This window comes from Cinclus cinclus, chromosome 12 (genome assembly GCF_963662255.1).
Source record: "Cinclus cinclus chromosome 12, bCinCin1.1, whole genome shotgun sequence".
NCBI lineage: Eukaryota > Metazoa > Chordata > Aves > Passeriformes > Cinclidae > Cinclus > Cinclus cinclus.
Window position 1 is genome coordinate 11,279,699 of NC_085057.1, and position 21,673 is coordinate 11,301,371.

Here is a 21,673-nt window from a genome sequence, read left to right on the forward strand (position 1 = left end):
ACATGCTCACTGCTCTCATTAATTATCAGGCTCAGCTGAAGCTAACTAAGGTATTCACTTATGCTGCAGTCAGAACTCCTGAACGAGTATAAAAAATACTAAATCTGTAGTTCATCTGCAGGATTTGAAAAAGCATTTTGCAACCAGATCATTTTGTAGTCCATGTTGCCATGAAGCTACAAATTGCTTAGAGCAGCACAGCACAGAGAGGCACTGGGAACAAGTGCTCACTAAGGGGTGTGTGGCACGGCAGCTGCTTGTGCCAGCACTGCCACTTGAAAATTCACTCATCAAAGTGTGCCCTGATATGCACCAGCATTCACCTCAGCTCTGGAGCCAGCCCACTGTAAAGCCAGCCCTTTGGAGTGCTCAGAAGGGACAAACAGTCAAAGGCTATACAAAGACTGAAATTGCTCCAAAGCCTTGTCATAGCTGGTGCATTAATAGCTTGCTGCTTGATGGCTTCTTGGGCTCTTACACAAAGATGCCAAATAGCAGATGAACAAAACCACAGGACAGGAAATTCACCCTCTTTCCAGTATTCACAGATGATAAAAACTTCCTGACAGTTATTGTTCTGTGTTTTTTAGGAGGGATGAGGAATTCACTGCTACCCAGCACTGCAGCATAAAGCAGCCATCTGATGCCCAAAATCACAGCTCTCTTGCCAGGAAATTTGCCATACTAATGCTGCTGCCCTAAGCAGCTCCGTCTTTAATCTGATTTCTTTGTTTCTTATTTCAGGCAAGCTGCTGTAACAGCAATGTTCACTAAAGGCTGCTAAGCCTCTTGGCATGTCTGTAAAACTCAGGCGTGTTAGCAATTCTCTTGCTCTTCCTAGTTGGCCAGTGTCCTGTCCACTTGCATTTAAGGAGGACTTTAATGTGTTTGTAATACTCTGATATTGCACAGATCAGGCTGTAGGTAGTGTTTTATTTCCCTAGCTGAGCTGAGTAAATATTGATAAAGATTTATATAGCCTACTTTGACAAGGAAAGTAAATCTTTGTAAGTAAAAATTCAAAGTGAAGCTATAACTTGCTTTTTTTGGAGCCATATGTTCACTGTGTATTTAATCATATTTCTGTTGTTATTGGATTTACTGGATGCATTTTATAAAGTGCATTAGGAGATCCACAGGGATGTCTACTCGGAGGGCGTGACCCAGCAGGATTTTTGGCCAATGATGGAAATAGAAGCAGGATCAAACCAAGCCTGTTAAATGTTAGCATTTTAAAAAGCCTACTCTGAGATGGAGAGATAAATAGTAATCAAAAGTCAATAAAAAGAAGTGATATATTGTAATTTACATCTAGCTTGGATTTAAACTGCAATTTTTACAAAGAAAAATATCTCAAGAAAACATTTTGTATGCCCAACCTGAATCCAAACCTGAAATTATCCATCTGCTGAAAGTCACCGTCGTTCCACTGAAAAATACGGGTGGATAAATTCTAAAGGAACCCACTATTAGGATCAACATAAAACCCACTGTTGAACCATCCATAAAGATCATCTGCTCAATTTAAACCATAATAGTTTTGTGACAGATCTCAAATCTACACCAAATTCCACATCAGTAAATCAGCTGAGACAAAACTGGAGTCAGAGAACACTGGAAATATAGCTGCCTGGGGACAGCCCACAGTCTGACTGCAGAAGTGCTGGTCACTGGGTTAATGACACATTGAAACCCTTTTGTAGTAGGGGGGAAAAAAATCCATTAGAAAAACCTACAGAGACATCTAGCTCTATGACCTAACTGCTGCAGCTGTCTGCCATACAGTGGATTATTATGGAGGTAAGCAAGCATGACAAAAATGTTACAATAACCTTTAAAAATGGGAGACTGGAAACACAATGCTGTTTTACTTGCAAAGTGTTTCTCATGCAAGTGTCCCTGGGAGATGTTTTATAATAAAGTTTGAATGAAATACAATAAAAATCAAATCAAAGCCCATTCACTACATACCAAACAGAACAGCTCAGGTTTCAGCTTTGGTTTTAAAGCCAAGAAGATAATTTACTTGATGAATTTCTGCTGCTGCTCAGAATTCCAGAAGGAAGAAAAAGACAGTCGCTCAAAAGGTAGTTTACAAAGAGTTTGGATTTAAAAGCTGATGCTGTCAAGAGATCAAAATTGAAAGAATCACAGAAATTATTCAGCAAGAGCTTCAAATATCCATAAAATAAACAGAAATCAGTTCTATTCCAAGATCAAAAGCAGAATTTTACATGTACAGCATTTTCTTTTCAAGCATGCACATGATAATTACTGCATGTAGAAATGTCAGTGTATTACAGGTTTAATTTGCATGAAAAAGCTATGCAGCTACAGGCAGAGCTCAGGCTCACTCTGTGTGCACCCCACCAGTACAGCTTCGTGTGCAAGAGGGGAATGCAACTCCACAGCCCTGTGTGCATGAGGTTATTCAAATTCAATACCCAAACATTGATTTGAAAAACAACTGCTGATCCAGAAGTCCAATGTTCAAGTTGTTTTTTGGCTACTGTCAGAACTTTCCAACTGGACTGGAGGGGCCCAGTGTCAGGTAAGATTTGTTGACTAGAAAACCAAACAGCCTTCTCTGTTGGTACGCTCCCATTCCCAAATATAGGTCCAATGTGGTTGCAGCACGAAAGGTATTCTTGCTAATGCTTCATAAAATTCTAAATGAAATTAAGGTTCTGTGCCAAAAGCTGTCTCTGCAAAGGTGTAAAGGCTCTCAGGTTAATAGCAGTGATTTCCAGCCCTGGCCAATTTCCACATGGGGAATGTTATAATCAAGCTGGCAGTGATTTTTATGTAAATTAGTCTATTATCAGAGCTATATGTATCTGGTTACTAGTCTATAGGCCCTTAAGGGAAATTGGCATCAGTATTTGCAAGCCAAGCACTTTTTTCCTTAATGTTCCAAACACTATTTGTTGTTTTTTGGGGTTTTTTAAACAATGGCTCCAGGTCAATAGTTTGATGACTGAAAAACAGATCATATAAGTAAAAGCTAGTTCTTATTCCCTAGAAATGTGAAAACATTTGGTTTAGTTAGCCCTATTATAATTTTTTACAGAATCTAGTTAGATAAGCCACAGAAAAACAAGTAGGGCATGAAAAACAACTAATCTATGGGGGGAGGAGGGGTTTAACATAAAAAAAAACATGCTGAAGACTTCTGAAACCTTAAAGAAGCTGGAAGAGAACACACGGGAAGTATTTAGATGGTAGAGAGACTTTAACCTTTTATTAACTGTAGGCCCTTCAGTTTTGCTGAAATACTCACCTGTTGGTTCACCACGAGCAGGTACAATTTGCAGGCTGTCAGCTGAGAACCAGCCATTATCAATCTAGTCTGGGGTTCTGTGGCCAGCAATCTCCAACACTGCATCCCTCAAGGAGGGGTGTAAAACCACTTAATTCTTCTTGCATCTATTTCAACTGCCCATATTGCATGAACTGGTGGTGGTAAGTATCGGTCTGACCTTGTTGGCTGCCCTGCATAATTTTACTATAATTTGGCATAATTTGTCCTCTTCATGGCATGGTTTAGCAAATAGAAGGTAGCTTTATTACAGAGCTTTTTCTGTATCAATAGTGCTGCTCCCATTGCAAAACTACACACTACCATTTTTTTCTACTTGAAATATTGAGGATTCATGTGAAGATGCAGGATGAAACAGTACTGCTATTGCAGTTTTGTTTTTGTTCTTTGACAAGATCAGGGTTTATCCACTAACTCTTTGTGCTACACAAAGTGTGCTTTATACAGAAGGTCTTTTTTATCAGAGCCAGAAATCAGGATCCTTGTTATTGAGAAAGCACTGCTGTAATCCTGCCAGCTGGAAGCACAGCTCATTAAAGGTACAGTGCTATACAGTATTTTAAATACCTTATTAAACACTGCCATAAATACATGGAATAAAATTATGTTCTAGGAGCACCTGAGTGAAAAAAATTGAAAAATAGGGGTGTGAGTCATAACAGGAGTTCAGGACTCAAAACGTTTTGTGCAAAGCAGTAGCAAGATATTCAGTTAACCTCTCATGTCCTGATAATGATATTGGAAATGCTTTAGTGTATTGCAATTTTGGACTTATGCCTGGTGGAGAAGTTAAGCTTACTTCTTTTGATATATTCTATTTAATCAGTGGTTTGGATATCTCATTTTAGATATTGAAATTGGATTCTGTTTTTTCAAATGGGCACGGGTATGAAACAACCAAGTATAGGGCCCAGCACTTCACAATTGTTGAACCTCATGCAATTGGCCTTGGCCCAAAAGTCCAACCTGACGAGATCCCTCTGTAGCGTCTTGTCTGGCACATCAACATTCCCACCAAACTTGGTATCATCTGCAACTTCCTGAGGGTGCCCTCCACCCCCTTGAACAGATGATATCTTTGATGAAGGTATTTAACAGAACTGGCCCCAGTGTAGAGCCCTGGGGGACACCACTTGTAACTGGCAGCTGCTTGGGGTTCCTCAGGCAAGCTGGGAAATTGTCTCCTGATTACAGACTACATGGGAAATTCTAGCTCTATGGAAATCAGTGGAGTCTGGCTATTGGTTTAAAGGAGCTAGCAGCTAAGTCTCTTTTAGGTTAGGAGCAAACATTTTACTTTAGGATTGTTGTCTACTCAGGGTTTCCTGAAGGTCATCCTTATGTCTGTGCCCAGTTGTCATTCAGATCATGAGCTTCCACTTAGTGACCCTGTTTCACATGTGCTACCACCTCTAGAGCCCATCTACCTGCATAAATAAATATTTAGGGACATCTAACAAGCACCTGTCAAGCAGCCTGAGAGACAGCGTGGGGGTGGCAGGCAAAGGGGATGTCAAGTAAGTCACAGTTGTAGTTGGTGCCTGGAACATTCTGTCAGAGCACTGGAGATGCAGCTGCTTCATCTGAGTAGGATCTCATGGAGTTACCCACGTGATGATCTTTTAGGGGAGCTCAGAGTATAGCTGCACTCTGCAGAGAGGTCACAGCGATCTCCTGAAGCACCATGAGAGGCCCAGGGGTCTGCCTGCAAGAAGCTCTGTGCCGGACTGCGGACTGCATCATATCACACTTAACACAAGGACTTCTGGTCCTGAAAGTGGCCCTTGGGCATTGATCTACTATAACAATTAAATAACGACAGTAATAAAACTTGCCTGCACGGTTGTGTGCATTTCGTGCAAGCTGAGAAGGCACCATAAATAAAGCAGTTCTTCCACCTTGTGGTTACACAGACAACTACTGGCAGAGAGTTGAATACAAACACTGCAGCTAAACAGAGCCAGCCCATGCAGGGCTCTTGCTGTCCAGGACCACTCCTGTAGACTGATGCTACAAATATGAGCTAGCCTTGTTTTGCAAGGTGAATGTCCATGTGTGTGTGTGTGCACTCACACACGTGTGTACAAACAATGGCTTTGTCATGTCTTCTGGCCACCCCAGCCTACAGGTGCTCTGAGACCAGGATCCCACCAGCTAGAAGGATTCCTTCATCATCCCTGCAAAGGAGAGGCCTTTACTGAGCACAACAGGCAATCCTTGACACACTGATTAAAATGTACTGGTGTGGGAACAGGGTGTGAGCAAGTCACAGATGTGAGAAACGTGATTTCTTCAGTGAGAGGTTGTAGCTGTTTTCTGCAAGCAATGACGAGAGAAAAAAAAGGAACCATTTAAAGATAGACACAAATTCATCTATGTTGGTCTCCCCATTTCTACTCTCTGCCCCAATTTTCTGCTTTTTACCTCTGGCTATTGAAGCAATCATGTAGTCTTTGCTGTTTACATCAGGGTACAATTCAGCACAATTAAGTCCAGCACCTGTAGTCAGTCACCACAGAGCAAAGCTTGATTTGAAAAGCAATAATCAAATGTCAGCTTTGCACTAATGCAATAGAGGTATATTGAGATATATAATTTTTCAGTGAAGGCTGAAGATTTGCACTGCGTGAAACAGTGGAACACACTGGCTAACAAACTTCAGTGTCAGTAAGTGAATACTAATGTTTTTAATGATCCTAAATTACATTATTTCTGAAGCAGGATTAGCTTGGTTCTATATGAGAGACTGATTTGGTTTGAAGAAGAATAGCAAAGCATTAAAAGAACAAGCTGTTTTAAATCTATGTCTGCTTCTCAGATGTTGCTGTTCTCTAAAGAGTAGTTTTTTTAATTACATGCTACCCTCCTCCTCTTCATCATCATCATTCCAATTGTACCAGCTGGCACCACTCCACGCTGAGTCCTCCTGCAGTAGTAGGTGCTTCCTACCAGAATCAGCCCTAGTGTATAAAATTCCATGTTTACTGTCTGCAATTGGCTGCCAAAATAGTTCGCCAGGAAAACCTGGGGAGGAAAAGGTCGGGGAGTCATACCAGGGCAAAATTTGACTCAGTGTCTCACGTGGCTTTACTGTAATAATGCCCCAAGAACTGTATCTTCAGTTTCTTTTGCTCTTCACTTCTGCAGAGTGACACTTGATCATACAAAAGAGCTGAACTTGTCTCCCTTCTGTGTATTTTTTTTTACTGCAGTTGGCAAAACAGTTTCTTTTTTTCACTGTAAGATCCAAGGAAAGCTTGCTTTCAGCAGTGATTTTTTCTACCTAGAACTGAAATTTAGCAGCAAATTTCACTTGTAGGACTGTATCCTCTTCACCAAAAATGTGAAGTTGCTCAGGCCCAGGATGGACAAGATAGAAAGGCAGGCAAAATATAATAAGTTTCATTCTCCCTAAGTATAGTAACCAAATTACCTTATTGTCTAAAATTATTTAAAAAATAATAAAAACAGGAACACGAGAAGTCTGACATCTGAGCCATGCAAGTAACAGCCTATTAAATATTTTTCCCTATTCCTATGGGACAGACAAAGTTTACTAGAACAAAAAGCATGTGTGATTGTGCAAATTTTGGCATCTCATTGCATGTTTCTACCATCAATCCCCTGATCCCTGTGCTTCCCTGTCCAGACTTCCATAGAACCACTGCTGGTTCTCCCTTTTGCCCTTATCAGCTCTGATAAACCAGCACAGTGTCCATATTTCTAAGTCAAAACATTATTGAATCAACTCTGTAAGACCGCATGTCAGTTGGAAAGAGTTGCTTTACCTCTAATTAGAAATGTTTGGATTAAAACCAGTTTCAATAAACTGGATGTCTTGAAATGAGCAACACTGGACAAGAACTAAAACATCCTCACACCCATTGGCAGATGTCTTCAATAACTCACAGATGAGACACATGGTGTCAGAAGACTGGAGAAGGGCAAATATACAGCCCAATAATAATAATAAAAAAAAACAGTAAAAGAAATAAAAAATCACACGGGAATAAGGGCTGGTCTTCTAAATTAATCTCAGAAAAGTGGGGATGAAATAATCAAACAAAGCATACCTAAGTGCTCAGAAATTACCAGGGAGATTTCATGGAAGCCATCAGGCGTTTTATAGAGTGTATACACTGACTTTAATTGCTTTGTATTAGCACCTCTATTTGCTTTAATCTTTCCCTTGACTTCTGTTTACCTTCCCTTTCAGAGCGCTGATAACTGCCCCTGCAGAGGCCTGGAAAACACACAGAACATCGAGAGGTTCTGCAAAGAAACGCCTCAAACAACCAGCGCTGTGAGCGCGTTTCCCCGGCGGGTGCTGCCGGGTGACACAGTGACACGGAGATGTCCTGTGACTTCCTTGACACGCAGCCCAAAACTTTCATTTTTCATGTTCTGCAAACGTTTTCACCAATGTTTCATATTTTATTAAAGCCCAGCTGGATCAGGGTGTGTTACACACGGCCTTGGGCAGGCAGGGACTGTGAGACAGTGACACCTGGAGCTGTCTGACATCACACACCTAAAATACAGATATCTAGGCTGAAGTTGTCACCTTAGTTCCCTCTCTATTAAATAGAGATAAATACCTCCCATCTCATCTGAAAACATATATGAGATAAGCAGAGGAATTTCTCCAGAGATGTAAGGCATCGACCACAGAGTCGTGAGAAGCACCTGCACACCTCAGTTCTGAATACCCAGAGGCAGCTGAGACATTTAGCCAAAGCCACTCTCTCTACCAGCTGACGCACACGTACGGCAGGGCAAGGAGGTTCTCACTGCAGAGAAAGGCCTACAGCGTCCCACTACAAAAAAAAAAAACAAAAAAAAACAAAAAAAACAAGCAGGAAACTAATTTTAAGTGCTTATTTGTGTATTTATCTGTTGAAATCTCTTAAACCAGCGCTACGCTTTCTGGTAGCTAAATCACGCGTTCCTCGACACACCGTGACATAGCGACCACTCCCATATCGCATCAAGATGGCGGGAGGCGTAAAACTACAACTCCCAGCAAGCCGCGCACAGCAATGGAAGTCATATTTCTCTGCTACCGCAGAGCACGACGGGAGTTGTAGGCGGAGGGTGGTGCGGCCGAGGCCCGGCGCATGCGCGGCGGTGGCGGCGGACGCGGCGCGTGGCAGGAAGCGGAAGGGGGCGGCCGCGCTCGGAGCCTGACGTGTCCCTCCTCCGCGGCCGCCGCTCGCTGCTGCTCGGCCGGCGCCGCCATGGGCAGTGAGTACCGGGGACCCCCCGCTTTAGCGGCTCCCGTTGGGCTCTTGCTTCTCCCTTCTGGCCGGGAAAGCGCCGTTCCTGGGGGTGGCGGCTCATCCCGGGGAAGGAACCGGGCCGTGTGCCCCGTGCCGGGCGCTCCGCCCGGCCCCGCCAGGCTGAGGGTGCCGAGCGCGGTGTTGGGGTGGGGGCGGCGGGATGTCAGCAAGGGCATGACCCTTCCAGGGACATTGTCAGAGAGAGTTACAAACTGTGTCTGCATCCCGGAGTGATCCGATCGATGTGAATCTGCAGGATCCCGTACCTCGAGAAAAAGCTGCTTGGAAAGCGTCTTAGTCGAGTGCTGTGTTACTGTAGATGTTGAAGAGACCCTTGATTTGCATTAAATTGAATGTCGCTGTCCAGTGTAGCTTTTCAGACATAATCATTTGAAATTAATAAAATATCTTTTGTTGGCTGGTCTTAAAGCCTTGCGAAGTTGCCGCTGAAGTTGCAGCCTTCCATGAAAAGGTGGAAAGGCACCGGTAATCTCAGTTCTGCACTCTTGTGCTCTTCTTATTTCACATCAGTCCTAAATATGGGTGCAGCCTTAGATTTGTCTTAGCAGATTTAGAATTAACTCTTCTTCCGATTCAGAGCTCTCTGCTTATTGGAGAATTTCTGATTTTGCAAATCCCTTCTTTATTATATAGTTATTTTAAGACAGACTTCTGATTTGAGGATGTGTCTTTTTGGCTAGAAGGGGATCATGGCATGAGGTGTTCTGTAGACTAACTTGAATTGATGCATCTGAATTGCCTGGGTAGGAACTGTTAAACTGTATGGCCCCAAAGTTTGTAGGAATTCTTAAGCTGTATGGCTCAAAAGGAATATATATGCAGTACCCAAGGTACTTTTTTCTCTAATATCCTGGGTAGAAACTACATGAAGTAAAAGTTCAAGGGTGTTGATAAATTTATGTAAAGCAATGAAAAGGGCTTTTTGGTGCTCTCAACCTACCCAGTGAAATGGGAAAATGCTTGAGTTTCTTTAATTCTTTTCCCAGTCCATATTGTACTTAAAACATGTTAGCTGAATCTCTGCGTCATGAGAACAGATGAGAACTTAATAAGAACTCTGCCCCAAACTAACCAACCAAAATTTTCCAGAACTGTGACTTTTATTATATAGAGTACATGTCCAAATTCAATTCAGCTTGGGTTTTTCCCAGTGTTCGTTGTATCTGTGTGTTCACTTTGTCTTTTAACTTATTTCTGTACAGTAAAATTCCTTGAAGTGATCAAGCCATTCTGTGTTATCTTGCCTGAAATTCAAAAGCCAGAACGGAAGGTAAGTTAATAAAATTTTCTTCCTAGGTTTGTATTTGTGTGATATAAAATGTTCAGAGTTTGCATTTGTGGTATTTGGGGTTTCTTCCCTGATGGGAGAGTGGCAGTTTTAGGTGCAGTTGTTTTTGGTGGACTGCATGTGTGGTGCATCTCACGTGGATGTGGTTGTACAAGAATAAATGCAGCTGGGCATATTTGTTTGTGTCACTGCAGTGCATGGTGAGATGTTGAAGGCAGTGCAGATTGAAGTGCAAACTAGAGTAAGTTAAAGCAGCAACTTGAGAATCTTTGCTTCATAAACTCTAAGATTATTTGCTGAGATAAGCTGCTCCCTATTACTGCTTTTTGTCATCATAAGCTCTTACTCATGAAAATGTGAGACTCATTTCAGTGCAAGTACTACAATTACCTTGCATTGACATAAGCTTGTTTATTTGGATTAAATTTTGAATAAAGCTTTGTAGCTTTCCTTGGTTTTAAGTGGGAGGAAAGGGATGAACAGAACATTAGTTTCTTTGGGGTGTTCTGTACTTTGTCCCTCCACAAGAAAATCAGGTGTGCTGCTATGAAAGTTTGCTTGATGGACTAGGTCTTGTTATCTTGACAGCTTTATCATCTGTTGTTGGTTTTTGGTTTTGTGTTTTTTCCCTTTAGATTCAGTTTAAGGAAAAGGTACTATGGACAGCTATCACACTCTTCATCTTCTTAGTATGCTGCCAGGTATGTTTCCTTCCCTTTTTAAGGAAGAGCTAAAACAATTAAAGTATCCTATGAAGTCTCTAATTTAATCTCTTGGTTGGAAATGCAGATTCCCTTGTTTGGCATTATGTCATCAGACTCTGCAGATCCTTTCTACTGGATGAGAGTGATTTTGGCATCAAATAGAGGTATGGCCAGACTTTCAGGAGGGCATTTTTTTTTAGCTTAAATCAAAATGGTCTTGGACTTGCATTCCACTCCATTGTAATGAATATAAAATCTGAAGTGGAGAGTGAAAAGTAATTTTTCTGTATTATTTAAAATCATGAACTAGTGTGGCATTGGGAAAGGCACAACTTTCTGGACAAAATGAGTTTATGGTTGTCTGTGTGCAATCTATTACATGCACAAAAATTGAGCTATTTACTGAGGGAAATGGTTAGGGAAGAGACATTTCCTAATTACCTGCATTGATGCTGTTGCAATCTTCAAGATTTGTGTTTCAAAATCATATTCCTTGGGTGCTGTGGTTTCCTGGGGGACTTCTTTGAGTCTGTCACACAAAGGATTGGAATGCATAGTGGTTTATACGAATTTCAGTGTCTTGTACAGGCTTTCTAATGCAGGTATGAAGGTTAAAATTCATGATAGTTTATATAAATTTCTGTTTCTTGGGGAGGCTTTCTAATGCAGCTGTAAATTAAGAATGGCGAGAGTTTCCTGAGTTCACTTTATCATTTTATATCACTTGAGCTTATCATCAGTTTATACCATACTTTGTTTTATGCAGAGTAAATCTGTTCTTGACAGCAAAAGTCTTTTTCAGTGAACACAGTATTTTTGAGGTACTGAGGAGTACTACGTATCAAACTGACTTCTAACAAACTTTTTCTTATTGTTGAGAATTTTTACATTTATGGAGATTTGGAGGTTTAGATCTTCTTTACTGTGATGTAAAGGTTAATAAAACCAACTTTGAACTTCACTGTTCTTCCTGTGTCTGGCAGGAACATTGATGGAGCTGGGCATTTCACCCATTGTCACTTCAGGGCTCATCATGCAGCTCTTGGCAGGTGCTAAAATAATTGAGGTTGGTGACACCCCAAAGGACAGAGCTCTCTTCAATGGAGCCCAGAAATGTGAGTAACAGCTCATGTTGAGCTGTGGTGGTTTAGAGTATCTCACCCTAACAGTGGAAAGTGTGAATTTACCATGGGATGAGTTGTGCAGCTGGACTTGTGGGTACCTGTTGTGCTGTGTGTCATGTTCTGCTGCAGATACCTGTGTTTCATCAGTCTTTTACTGACAGCTCTCTGCCTTGTTGGCTGTTAAGCTTCAGAAAGGTGTGAAAAAGAAAACTGTTAGTGTAATTGGCATTGCTGCTGTAATCTCCTCAGATAAGTGAAGCAATGTAGAGACTGTGGAGATTCAACTTCTTAACTGTGATGGTCAGAGTTAATCTGAGTATTTCATAGTGGTTAAGGTGTTGGTTGTAGCTGTTTATACCTTGCAGCCCATGGCATGGGTCTTTCTCATAAGTAAGGGGTCTCTGTCATCATTTGATAATAACTTACAGAAAAAAAATTGATGTTTTGCATAAAAAAAATTTGATGTTGTGCACTATTTACTCATACGTGTGCTGAAAAAGATCATAAATTGCTATAGTAATATCTTAACACCCCCAGAGATTTTAGTATCTAAAGCAGCCTTTGGTAACCAAACCCACTTTCTTCAAAAAGTGTGTTTGTTTCTGAACTATCTGTGTATATTTCTATTTTCAGTGCCAGATTTCAGGCAGCAGAGTTAACTTGCTCTTGAATTTAAACATCCCATGGTTTATGTATTCCTTCCCAAATGTGGTGGTTTAACCCCATCTGTCAATAAGTATCACTTGGGACACTTGCAGGCTCTCTCTCCCCTGTGGGAAGGAGAGGAGAATCAGAAAGAAAAATAATAAAACTTGTGGGTTGAAATAAAAACAGTTCAATAACTGATACAATATAATAATAACAACAATAACAGCTGTATCAAAAAGGAGAGAAAGAAATAAAACCTCACAAGTGATGCACAATACAGTGCTCAGCACCTGCTGAGGGATGCCCAGCTAGTTCCTGAGCAGTGGTCAGCACCTCCTGGCCAATCCCCCCAGTTGCTGTGCTGAGCCTGACATTCCATGGTATGGAATATCCTGTGGCCACTTAGGGTCAGTTGTCCTGGTCATGCTCCTTCCCAGCTTCTTGTGCACCTGCTGGCTGGCAGAGCAGGGAGACGCTGAGAAGTCCTTGACTTGGGGTAAGCACTGATGAGCAGCAATTCAAACAACAGCACATCAGCCTCTTATCAGCATTATTCTCATGAAAAATCCAAACCACAGCACTCTACCAGCTGCTACAAAGAAAATCAACTCTATCTCAGCTGAGACCAAGATTCTCTCCAAAGAAGTGCTTTCTATTTCTCTATTTGCCTACTGACATAAATATTCAGGACAAATACATATTTTTCTTTTTATTCTGTAGTGTTTGGAATGATCATTACCATTGGACAGTCTATTGTGTATGTAATGACTGGAATGTACGGAGACCCATCTGAGATGGGTGCTGGTATCTGCTTGCTTATCACAATCCAGGTAAATTCTAGTCTTCTCTACTTACTCTTCCCCTGAAAGGGTCAAAAGATCAGCCTTATGGACAGGCTGTTCCACATGCAGAGCAAGAGGCCCAAGTGTACCTGTTTCTTCACATATAGTTTAATCTTTTAATGCATATTATTTTTTTAACAAAATTAAAAAGACTTGGAACTAATGCTGTATTTCTTTTTCTTTTACTGTAGCTTTTTGTTGCTGGTTTGATAGTTCTGCTCTTGGATGAGCTGCTTCAGAAAGGATATGGTCTTGGTTCTGGCATCTCTCTCTTCATTGCTACCAATATCTGTGAGACCATTGTGTGGAAAGCATTCAGCCCCACCACAGTGAACACTGGGCGAGGTACTATGGCACAGTCTGTTTTCTTTACCAATAGTTTGTACAAAAAGGCAACTTTTTTTTTTTTTTTTTGGCACTGTTAACTTAATGCCAAATGCTGTTTCTACCATCTTGGCTGTGTAGTGAATCTTGCTAATGCAGCAGCTGCTGCTGTGCAAAGTGCAAGCTCAAAGACATTTTTTCTCAGTTTGTAGTAACTCACAAGGTATTTACCAAACTTGAATTTCTTACAGTGCCTTCATTAAAAGTCAGCTGTAGTAGACTGCCATTGTATTATGGTTGCTGTCCAACTTGCTGACCAAATATTAGCTGTTTCTTTCTGCTCCTTGTCTTTTTTACACTTTGTCCTAAAGACCTTGTTCTCCAAACTCCACTGGAGATGATCCTGTTTGCTGCTGTATAGTAGAGAACAGAAGTGAGGTTATGCCATTTGCTGTAATCCAAACAACAACTTGTGTCTCACCACAACTGACACTAGAAAGCCTGATGCTCTCTCTAAGTTTACTTTTTTCCTTTGATCGGGAGAAGGAAAGAAAGAACTTGGTGCTTGTCAGTGTTTCTAGAAACCAATGAAGTTATTGCATGCTAGGTTATGATTTAGTTTCTAGGCCACTATAAGGGGATTTTAAAAAAATCTTGGAAATAATGTAGATGATATGAAGGGTGACAGTATAAAAGCCTGAGAACATGCTTGAGAAGCAAAAGACTCAGAGATACGCCATTCTGAATCCTGTAGTTCAGAAGTATGGTTAATGAGCCAAAACACTGAAGCTTGAAGATAATCACAGCTCACCTAACTTTTTCTTTTCCTTTCCAAGGCATGGAATTTGAGGGAGCCATCATTGCTTTGTTCCATCTCCTGGCTACTCGCACAGACAAAGTCCGAGCCCTTCGTGAGGCCTTTTACCGTCAGAATCTTCCCAACCTCATGAATCTGATTGCCACCATCTTTGTCTTTGCAATTGTCATTTACTTCCAGGTCAGTTGGAATAATGGGCATTGTAAAACTATATGGAAGTAGGTCTGAAATTTGCTTCTTTCTACAAGAAATTATATATTCATGAAGCTCGTTTTTGTCCCTGCAGCATCGAGATGTTCATTATACGCTGCCTTCTCTTAATCAGTTTCCACACTTACTGTAGTCACACAGAGGACTAGAGTCTTACTTCGGTCTCTGTACAAAGAAACTAAAAACCAGATAAAAAGTACCCCAGGTGCATGTGATATTGTCTAACCCAAAAGCTATTGCTTTTTACTGGGAAACACTGAAGTTTTTAGGCCTGTGTACCTCTTACTGGTTGTTGCTGAAGAATATCGGAAGTGTTAATGTTTCTTTTCCTGGATGCTTTGTTCAGTCATCTTGAAACTTAAGATTTCTTCTGATGTCTAAATCTTTCATACCTTCTTGTGTGTGGGTGTGTGTTTAGGCAACCATGCAGGCTTGCAGGCCCTTTGCACAAGAGTTCTCATGGAGAGGAGAGCCCTCTGGGCAGAGTATTTGTACTTGCACAAAATGATTGCAGGTTTCTTCTGTTGCTGTTAAGGCCTTGCACTTGAAATTTATGATCTCTCGTATGGGTTCACGTCCAGATGTAATGGGAGACTTTCTTTTGAAAACTTTTCAGGGCTTCAGAGTGGATCTTCCTATCAAATCTGCTCGCTACAGGGGCCAGTACAACACGTACCCTATCAAGTTGTTCTATACTTCCAACATTCCCATTATTCTCCAGTCTGCCCTGGTGTCAAACTTGTACGTCATCTCCCAGATGCTTTCTGCCCGCTTCAGTGGCAACTTGCTGGTCAGCCTGCTGGGCACCTGGTCTGTGAGTATTCCTCCTCATCTTGCACACGTCTTCACAAGGGCACCATTGAAATGTGGGGTTGAAGAGATGATCTCTGAATATTAAGACACACTTTGATAGGTGGTCATGCACACTGAAACTCCTGAAGTAGTAATTTTTTTGAATTACTGGTAGCAATTGAGGCTTGCTGTGATGAATGTAAACGTGTGCTGCTGCAGTAGTAATGATGCAAAGTGACACAAAGGTGATATAAACTTTTCTAAGACTTGGCTTAATGGCTAAGAAATAGTGAGAAGATTGGTGACTGCTTGCTTTCTTCTTCCAGGACACATCATCTGGAGGCCCTGCTCGTGCTTATCCAGTTGGTGGACTCTGTTATTACCTGTCACCTCCAGAGTCCTTTTCTTCAGTGTTGGAAGACCCTGTACATGCAGTTGTTTATATTGTATTTATGTTGGGCTCCTGTGCTTTCTTCTCCAAGACATGGATTGAAGTCTCTGGCTCCTCTGCCAAAGATGTAAGTTTAAAATTACAAATTATGTAAGCTTACATGTTGAAAACAGATGGGCTGTAAGAATAAGACTGACTTTCTTCTGAAAAAGCTGTTCTGCTGGTAATCTCTGTAATATTCATTGCTTTTGTAAACAGGGACTATGTCTTTTTATAACTGGGAAAGATTAAGACAGAATGGGGGTATTTTTCCCCTGTTTTCTTTACTGCTTTTTCAAAACAACATCAAAACTCAAATTGCTTTCATTGGAATTTGGAAGTTTAGAACATAGAAACGTGATGGGTGTGAGAGCAGGAAAGGTAACAGGAGAGGTAGAAGCTCTTTCAGTGCCACATGACAGGTGCACTGTGTGCAAGGCAGTTGCCACTTAAAATGTTGCAGTTAAAGCTCAGACAGCCATTCCTGACAGAGAGAGATCTGAGCTTCCTTTGTGGGAGAATTAACTAGAAGTTGTTATTTTTAACTTGAGAGCACTGATAATGGAGAATAAAGTGCAGTGCATTAATGTACCTGAGGCTAGCTTCTCAAAAATTCCATTTGCTAGAGGATATTTAACATTCAGGAGCTATATCATCCTGAAATTGGGAGTTGGAGAACAAAATGGAAAATAGCTGTCATTGTGGTATATTTGTAATGTGTGGTTTTGGATAGGAGGTGAAGTTTGTCAGTCATATGGAATGTTTAATCCATTCTTTAACAAATAAGTAATTGCACAGTTACTGTAACAGTGTGAGCACTCTCTTGTTTTGGACTTGCATCTTGCTGCTTCTCAGGCATGCAGGGAGGCACAGCCATGTACAGTGAGGTTTTTATTTCAGAGCAAGCAGGTTTTTAACACTTTAATACTTTTTCCTGATACTAAGTAAAATTATTTCAAGTTTATGCAAAAAAAGGTCAGAAATAAAAGTTGATAAATCATAACTTAAATGTTCACTGTGTAGTGGAAAACTGGCAGCATTGCTCATCTGAAAGTGTGTTATCTCAGTGCATGGAGTCAGTGATGAGCACCTTCATGTTCCCGTGCTAGAGTTTGTTACCTACAGTTGTTAGTAAATTATTTGCAGGGCTCTGCTGTAACCCTGTGCAAATGCAGAAATCCAGTTGAAGAATAATGTTCCGAGAAGGGATTTTCTAGTGTGGCTCCACAAATAAATACTCTGCTGAATGCAGGAAACTGAAATGGAATGAACACTTCAAGGAATGATTTTGCAACATATACAAAACCTTCATTAGGAGAAAGGTAGATGGCAAAACATGGATTGAATTATGTGTATGAGCCTACCAGTATCCAAATTTTCCTTTTCTCAGCAGGACTAGAATTATCCAGAAAGTTTTGTATAACTGACAGGTAGAAAAGTGCCCGTGACTGTAATTTATCTGAAGTTAAAACACTGGGTGTTTTTAACTCAGGTGAATAGTGTAAAACACAATCCAAAACCCAAAACAATACAAAAAATGCCCAACCCCCCCACCATTTACTGCAATGTCTTAATTCTGTTTTCCCACAGTACTGCATTCCATGGCCTTGGTGAATGGCACTAAACTGACTTGCTCTGTTCCTTGATTCAATGCAGGTTGCCAAGCAATTGAAAGAACAGCAAATGGTAATGCGAGGCCACAGAGAAACTTCAATGGTACATGAACTCAACAGGTGAGCTGCATGTGCACTGGCTCAGTGCACAAAGTGCAAAGTGTTATGGGCAAACACATGGCAAAGTTTACTTTGTCTTCCATTTTCTGGATCCTAGAACAGAGGTGTTATTTCAGATTTGATGTTACATGCATGAGACATAGAACAGTATCTCATTAATGGAAGACTTGTATGGTACAGCTTATTTTTGCCTTGAATTTAAATAATTTGCCTTAAATTCTGGACCTTTTATTTTCCTGGTTTATTTTTTCATTTATATATACTCCTCTCAGGGTAGGTAATAATGAGCATTTCAGTGTTCTTTACTACTTCAAGCTGACCCAGAAGTATTTTCTTACTGTAGTTTTTCATATGTTATTAGTCTTGAGTATTGTTTTCATGCAGACCTTGCTTCTAAAGCAAGTAGTTACTTAAATCTCCTAGGTGCAGAGGTGGGCAGGGGTTGATGTCTTTAGGTTTTCAGATTTCAGGCTAGAACCTATGTACCTTTTGTGTTAATGTTATTGCAACTTTGGATTTCAGTCATCTACAGATGATTTGAAGAGCCAGTAGCCATAAGTTTAATATTTGTGCATAATTGCATAGTGGACTGTAATAACTTCTCCTCTTAGTGTAGCATTTTTTTCTTCTCCAATCAGGTTGAGCATTTTATTTCCTTACCCAGTGTACTGGCATAATAATGCACATTCTATACCTTTGATTGCAGACCTGCAAGAGAAGAGAGTATTCTGCCATTGACTTTTTTGTTACTGTCTGAGCAAACTCTAATGGCCCCTTTTCTATTCTCATTTCATATCTTACAGGTACATCCCTACAGCTGCTGCCTTTGGTGGGCTCTGTATCGGTGCCCTCTCTGTGCTGGCAGACTTCCTTGGGGCAATTGGCTCTGGAACTGGAATTCTGCTCGCTGTCACCATCATTTACCAGTACTTTGAAATTTTTGTAAAGGAACAGAGTGAAGTTGGCAGTATGGGAGCTCTTCTTTTCTAAACCTAGCTTCTCATGGACCCAGGAAAGAGAGGAGGGATATCGTCAAAGTGTAGCCAGCCAGGGGAAAAGAAGTATCATAAACTTGATAGTGTCATTCTATAGAAACACATATTTTAATAATGTTTCCAAAGCACATTCCCTTATGTTCAGACTTTTCTAGCATACTGTTTGCATTTTATAAATTGATGAGGAAGATGTGCAAAAAAATTTTTTAAGAAATTTTTTTTAATTATGTGTTAGAAGAGTCAGCTTTCTGACTTGCATTTAGTTCAATGACTCCTAAAAATTTTTTGAGCCCCTTTCACATTTCGTAACCTGAAGCCTTTAAAGGTTTTAATTAATGTTTGTTAAATGAATACTCAGAGAGGATTTTTTTTTCCATTTAACTTGTTTTTGCAACTCCTTTGCAGTAATGGTGAAAAAAACCTCTCCATCTGATGTTCAAGTTCCATAATGGCAGTTGCAAGCACAAAAAGTGTTTCATGTGTTTGGGGTTTTGTTTCAATATGGCAGATTTGAAAGGCAGTTGTTTCTTTTTACTGAATGATTTCTCTAACTCCAAATGTTTTGTTTTGTAATTACTGCACTAGACTTTGTCAGCTGTTGAGTATTGGCTTGAGACTGTTTTCGAGTTTCTGTGTAAGAAAGGAATGTGTCCTTTCCCACCACCTCTCCACAAGCAGAAAACTCAGGTAAATCTAGATTCTGCCAGAACCTGTGCCTAAGAGTTGCTATTTTGAAACTTGGTTAAACTGACTTTGTAAAGCCTTCTAATTAGTCTTTACTGCCATTAGTGGCTGTACTTCTAGTTCTGATGCTGGCTGAAAGGAATGAGTGTTATAGCTGCTTAGATGCAAACCTGCTTGTGCTCTTTGCTAGAGTGAAGTTTCTCTCCGTGATAATGAATTCTGCTCTCATAGCAATCAGGATGTTATCTGATTACTCATATCTAGTGAATTTTGAGTCTCATTACCACAAAAGAGTGAAAAGAATGGATGTTACTTGTCTGTTTTTGTAGATCTAGATACAAGACCCTTGTCAGATAACTCCACTAAGGGGCTTATGTAGAAGGCTTTTTCATCCTGTAATCTCATGGATTTGAGTGGTACATAAGAAAATACTCTTTCTGGAGGTATTGGGATTCCTTTTTTGAAGATCACACCTTCACATTGGAGAGTTTACAATTAAGGCTGTAATGGACCATAATAAAACTTAATTTCCCATTGTAATTTAGGTTGTCAGTACTAATCAGGTGCCTAGGACCAAATGCAAATATTTGTGTATGAGTCTTGTAAATACACTTTTCCTCAGTCAGTATTGGACAACATGGAAACCAGAAGGAGGAGCTGTAATACTGGAACTTTTCTTTACACTGCATCAACATGCTTCTGTGCATTTTTGCATATTGGGCAGACAGTATGTGAGTCAGTGTTCCTGCTGGAGTGGTGGGACTCTGTTACACTCCCAGGGAGCACAGATAACATCCAGAAGCCCTTGTTAATACCCTGAGCTCAGGTACCAAACACGTGGGAAATCTGCAAATGTGGAATGAGATGCACCTGTCAACGAAAGTCAAATGCCCAGGATGAGGATCACAGTTGGAAAAGGAATAAAAGAATTGAGATGAAGTATCCATGAAATGATCACTCTCAGCCATTCACTATGATGTCACACTACATTCAATTATTTTTTCTGTTTTTCATGAAGTACTAGTGCACCACAGCACAACTGTGATGTGAAATGGGGGCAGTTAAAAAGTGGCATTAAAAGGAGAGGGAAAGGGTTCTGATATAATTCTGCTTTGGGGATTTCTTTTTTGTTGTTTTTCCAGGAGGCCCAATACGAACTTTGTTTTGATATAAAAGACTCCACTTCTGTGCATGCTGCTCTGGCTGGGCTGGAGCTGTACTTGTATTTTTGGTCGTATCTGTTTCAACTGATTGCAGTCTAGAATATTTGCTCTCCAATGTCTAAGCAGCACTTATTCTGTGCATCTGTATTTTTGTGGTCTAGTGGTAAATCTTTGTTATCAAACAGCTGTTTCCTCAAAGCAGGACCTGCTGGCCATACAGTGGATGTTCACAAAAAGAAATAATGCCTAAAAAATCTGCTTTATAATGAAATAAAGTATGTCTTTGGAGCTTAGCTTTTGGTGCTTGGATACTCTTAAAATTCTAACACTTGTAGAATAAGGTTACCCACCTGTGAGACTGCGAAAGTGATGCCCTCAAAACACCTGATCAGTGTCTGTGTGAAATAAAGACTATTTGTATTTGCTCCAAGGTTTCTCAGTAATGGGTTGCCAAAATAACCAAACTTTGAGCATTCCTTTGGGCTTTTCTTTTTTGAGTTGCAATTCTAAAGGCTCTGCAAGTAAGTAGAGGGTGACTGGGGTAATGATTCATCACTTGAACCAAAACTTTCCATTAGAGGTACAGTGCCAGTCTTTTTGTAGTGTGGTAATGGCAACAACAAAACTCAAAACAGATGCTATTTCCAATATTGTTTTGGCCTTTGAGTTTTTAAACTTAGAGTAAGGGAAAATTTTACTTTCCTCCTGAATAGAAATAGCGCAGTACTTGAAAGCAAATTTACATAAAGTGCTGTTGCTGGATACAGGAAGTTCAGCCACAATTTTGGTCATGTTTGAAGTCACTCCAAACAGCATCTTGATTTCTGCCTTGCTGTTCTATTTTTTCACCAGGAAACTTGCATTGGTGAGTGTGGTTGCTGTGGGAACATTATGTCATCACACATATGATCACAGAAATAATTGAGGTCACTGTAGGTGTGATGAGTTATGGGCAAGAGAGCTGGTTGAGAGCCAGCACCAGGGCAACATCTGACATCTTTCTGCTGGGGTGGTTGTGCAGAATTCTTGCCATGTCCTTTTCTTCTGCTCTGCAGGTTTCTTGTGAAAGTTTCTTTAGCATTGAAGTGCTGGGTGTTTGACTTTTATCCCTTTTTGTCATTATTCATGAAGCGTTAAAAATCATCTAGTTTGTTCTAGTTCACTTATTCCTAGGACCTATTTCCATGTAATTTTGAGATGGCAAACAAATGGACCTTTTTTCCTAATTTCTCAAACATTTTGTTGCTGGTTTTTTATATTTAAAAATAAATTAATTCATTTTGGTTGCAGCTATAAAGAT

At 40.5% G+C, this 21,673-nt stretch overlaps 1 protein-coding gene across 1 annotated transcript; it reads left to right on the forward strand.

Moving 5' to 3' along the window:
* The first annotated feature begins 8,478 nt into the window (after positions 1-8,478).
* On the forward strand, positions 8,479-20,666 carry SEC61A1 (SEC61 translocon subunit alpha 1). The gene is made up of 12 exons (XM_062500686.1): positions 8,479-8,563; positions 9,822-9,889; positions 10,543-10,608; positions 10,697-10,775; positions 11,595-11,726; positions 13,104-13,213; positions 13,417-13,570; positions 14,386-14,546; positions 15,193-15,390; positions 15,695-15,886; positions 17,455-17,531; positions 18,335-20,666. Exons 1-12 carry the CDS (start codon positions 8,557-8,559, stop codon positions 18,519-18,521), a joined length of 1,431 nt encoding a protein of 476 aa, XP_062356670.1. The 5' UTR covers positions 8,479-8,556; the 3' UTR covers positions 18,522-20,666.
* Positions 20,667-21,673: the final 1,007 nt, after the last annotated feature.

What these genes read in the sequence shown, in the direction of transcription:
- SEC61A1 (XM_062500686.1), top strand. An exon ending in GCTTGCTTATCACAATCCAG is followed by an intron (nt 13,214 to 13,416) that starts GTAAATTCTAGT and finishes CTTTTACTGTAG; the next exon opens with CTTTTTGTTGCTGGTTTGAT. An exon ending in CAATTGTCATTTACTTCCAG is followed by an intron (nt 14,547 to 15,192) that starts GTCAGTTGGAAT and finishes AAAACTTTTCAG; the next exon opens with GGCTTCAGAGTGGATCTTCC.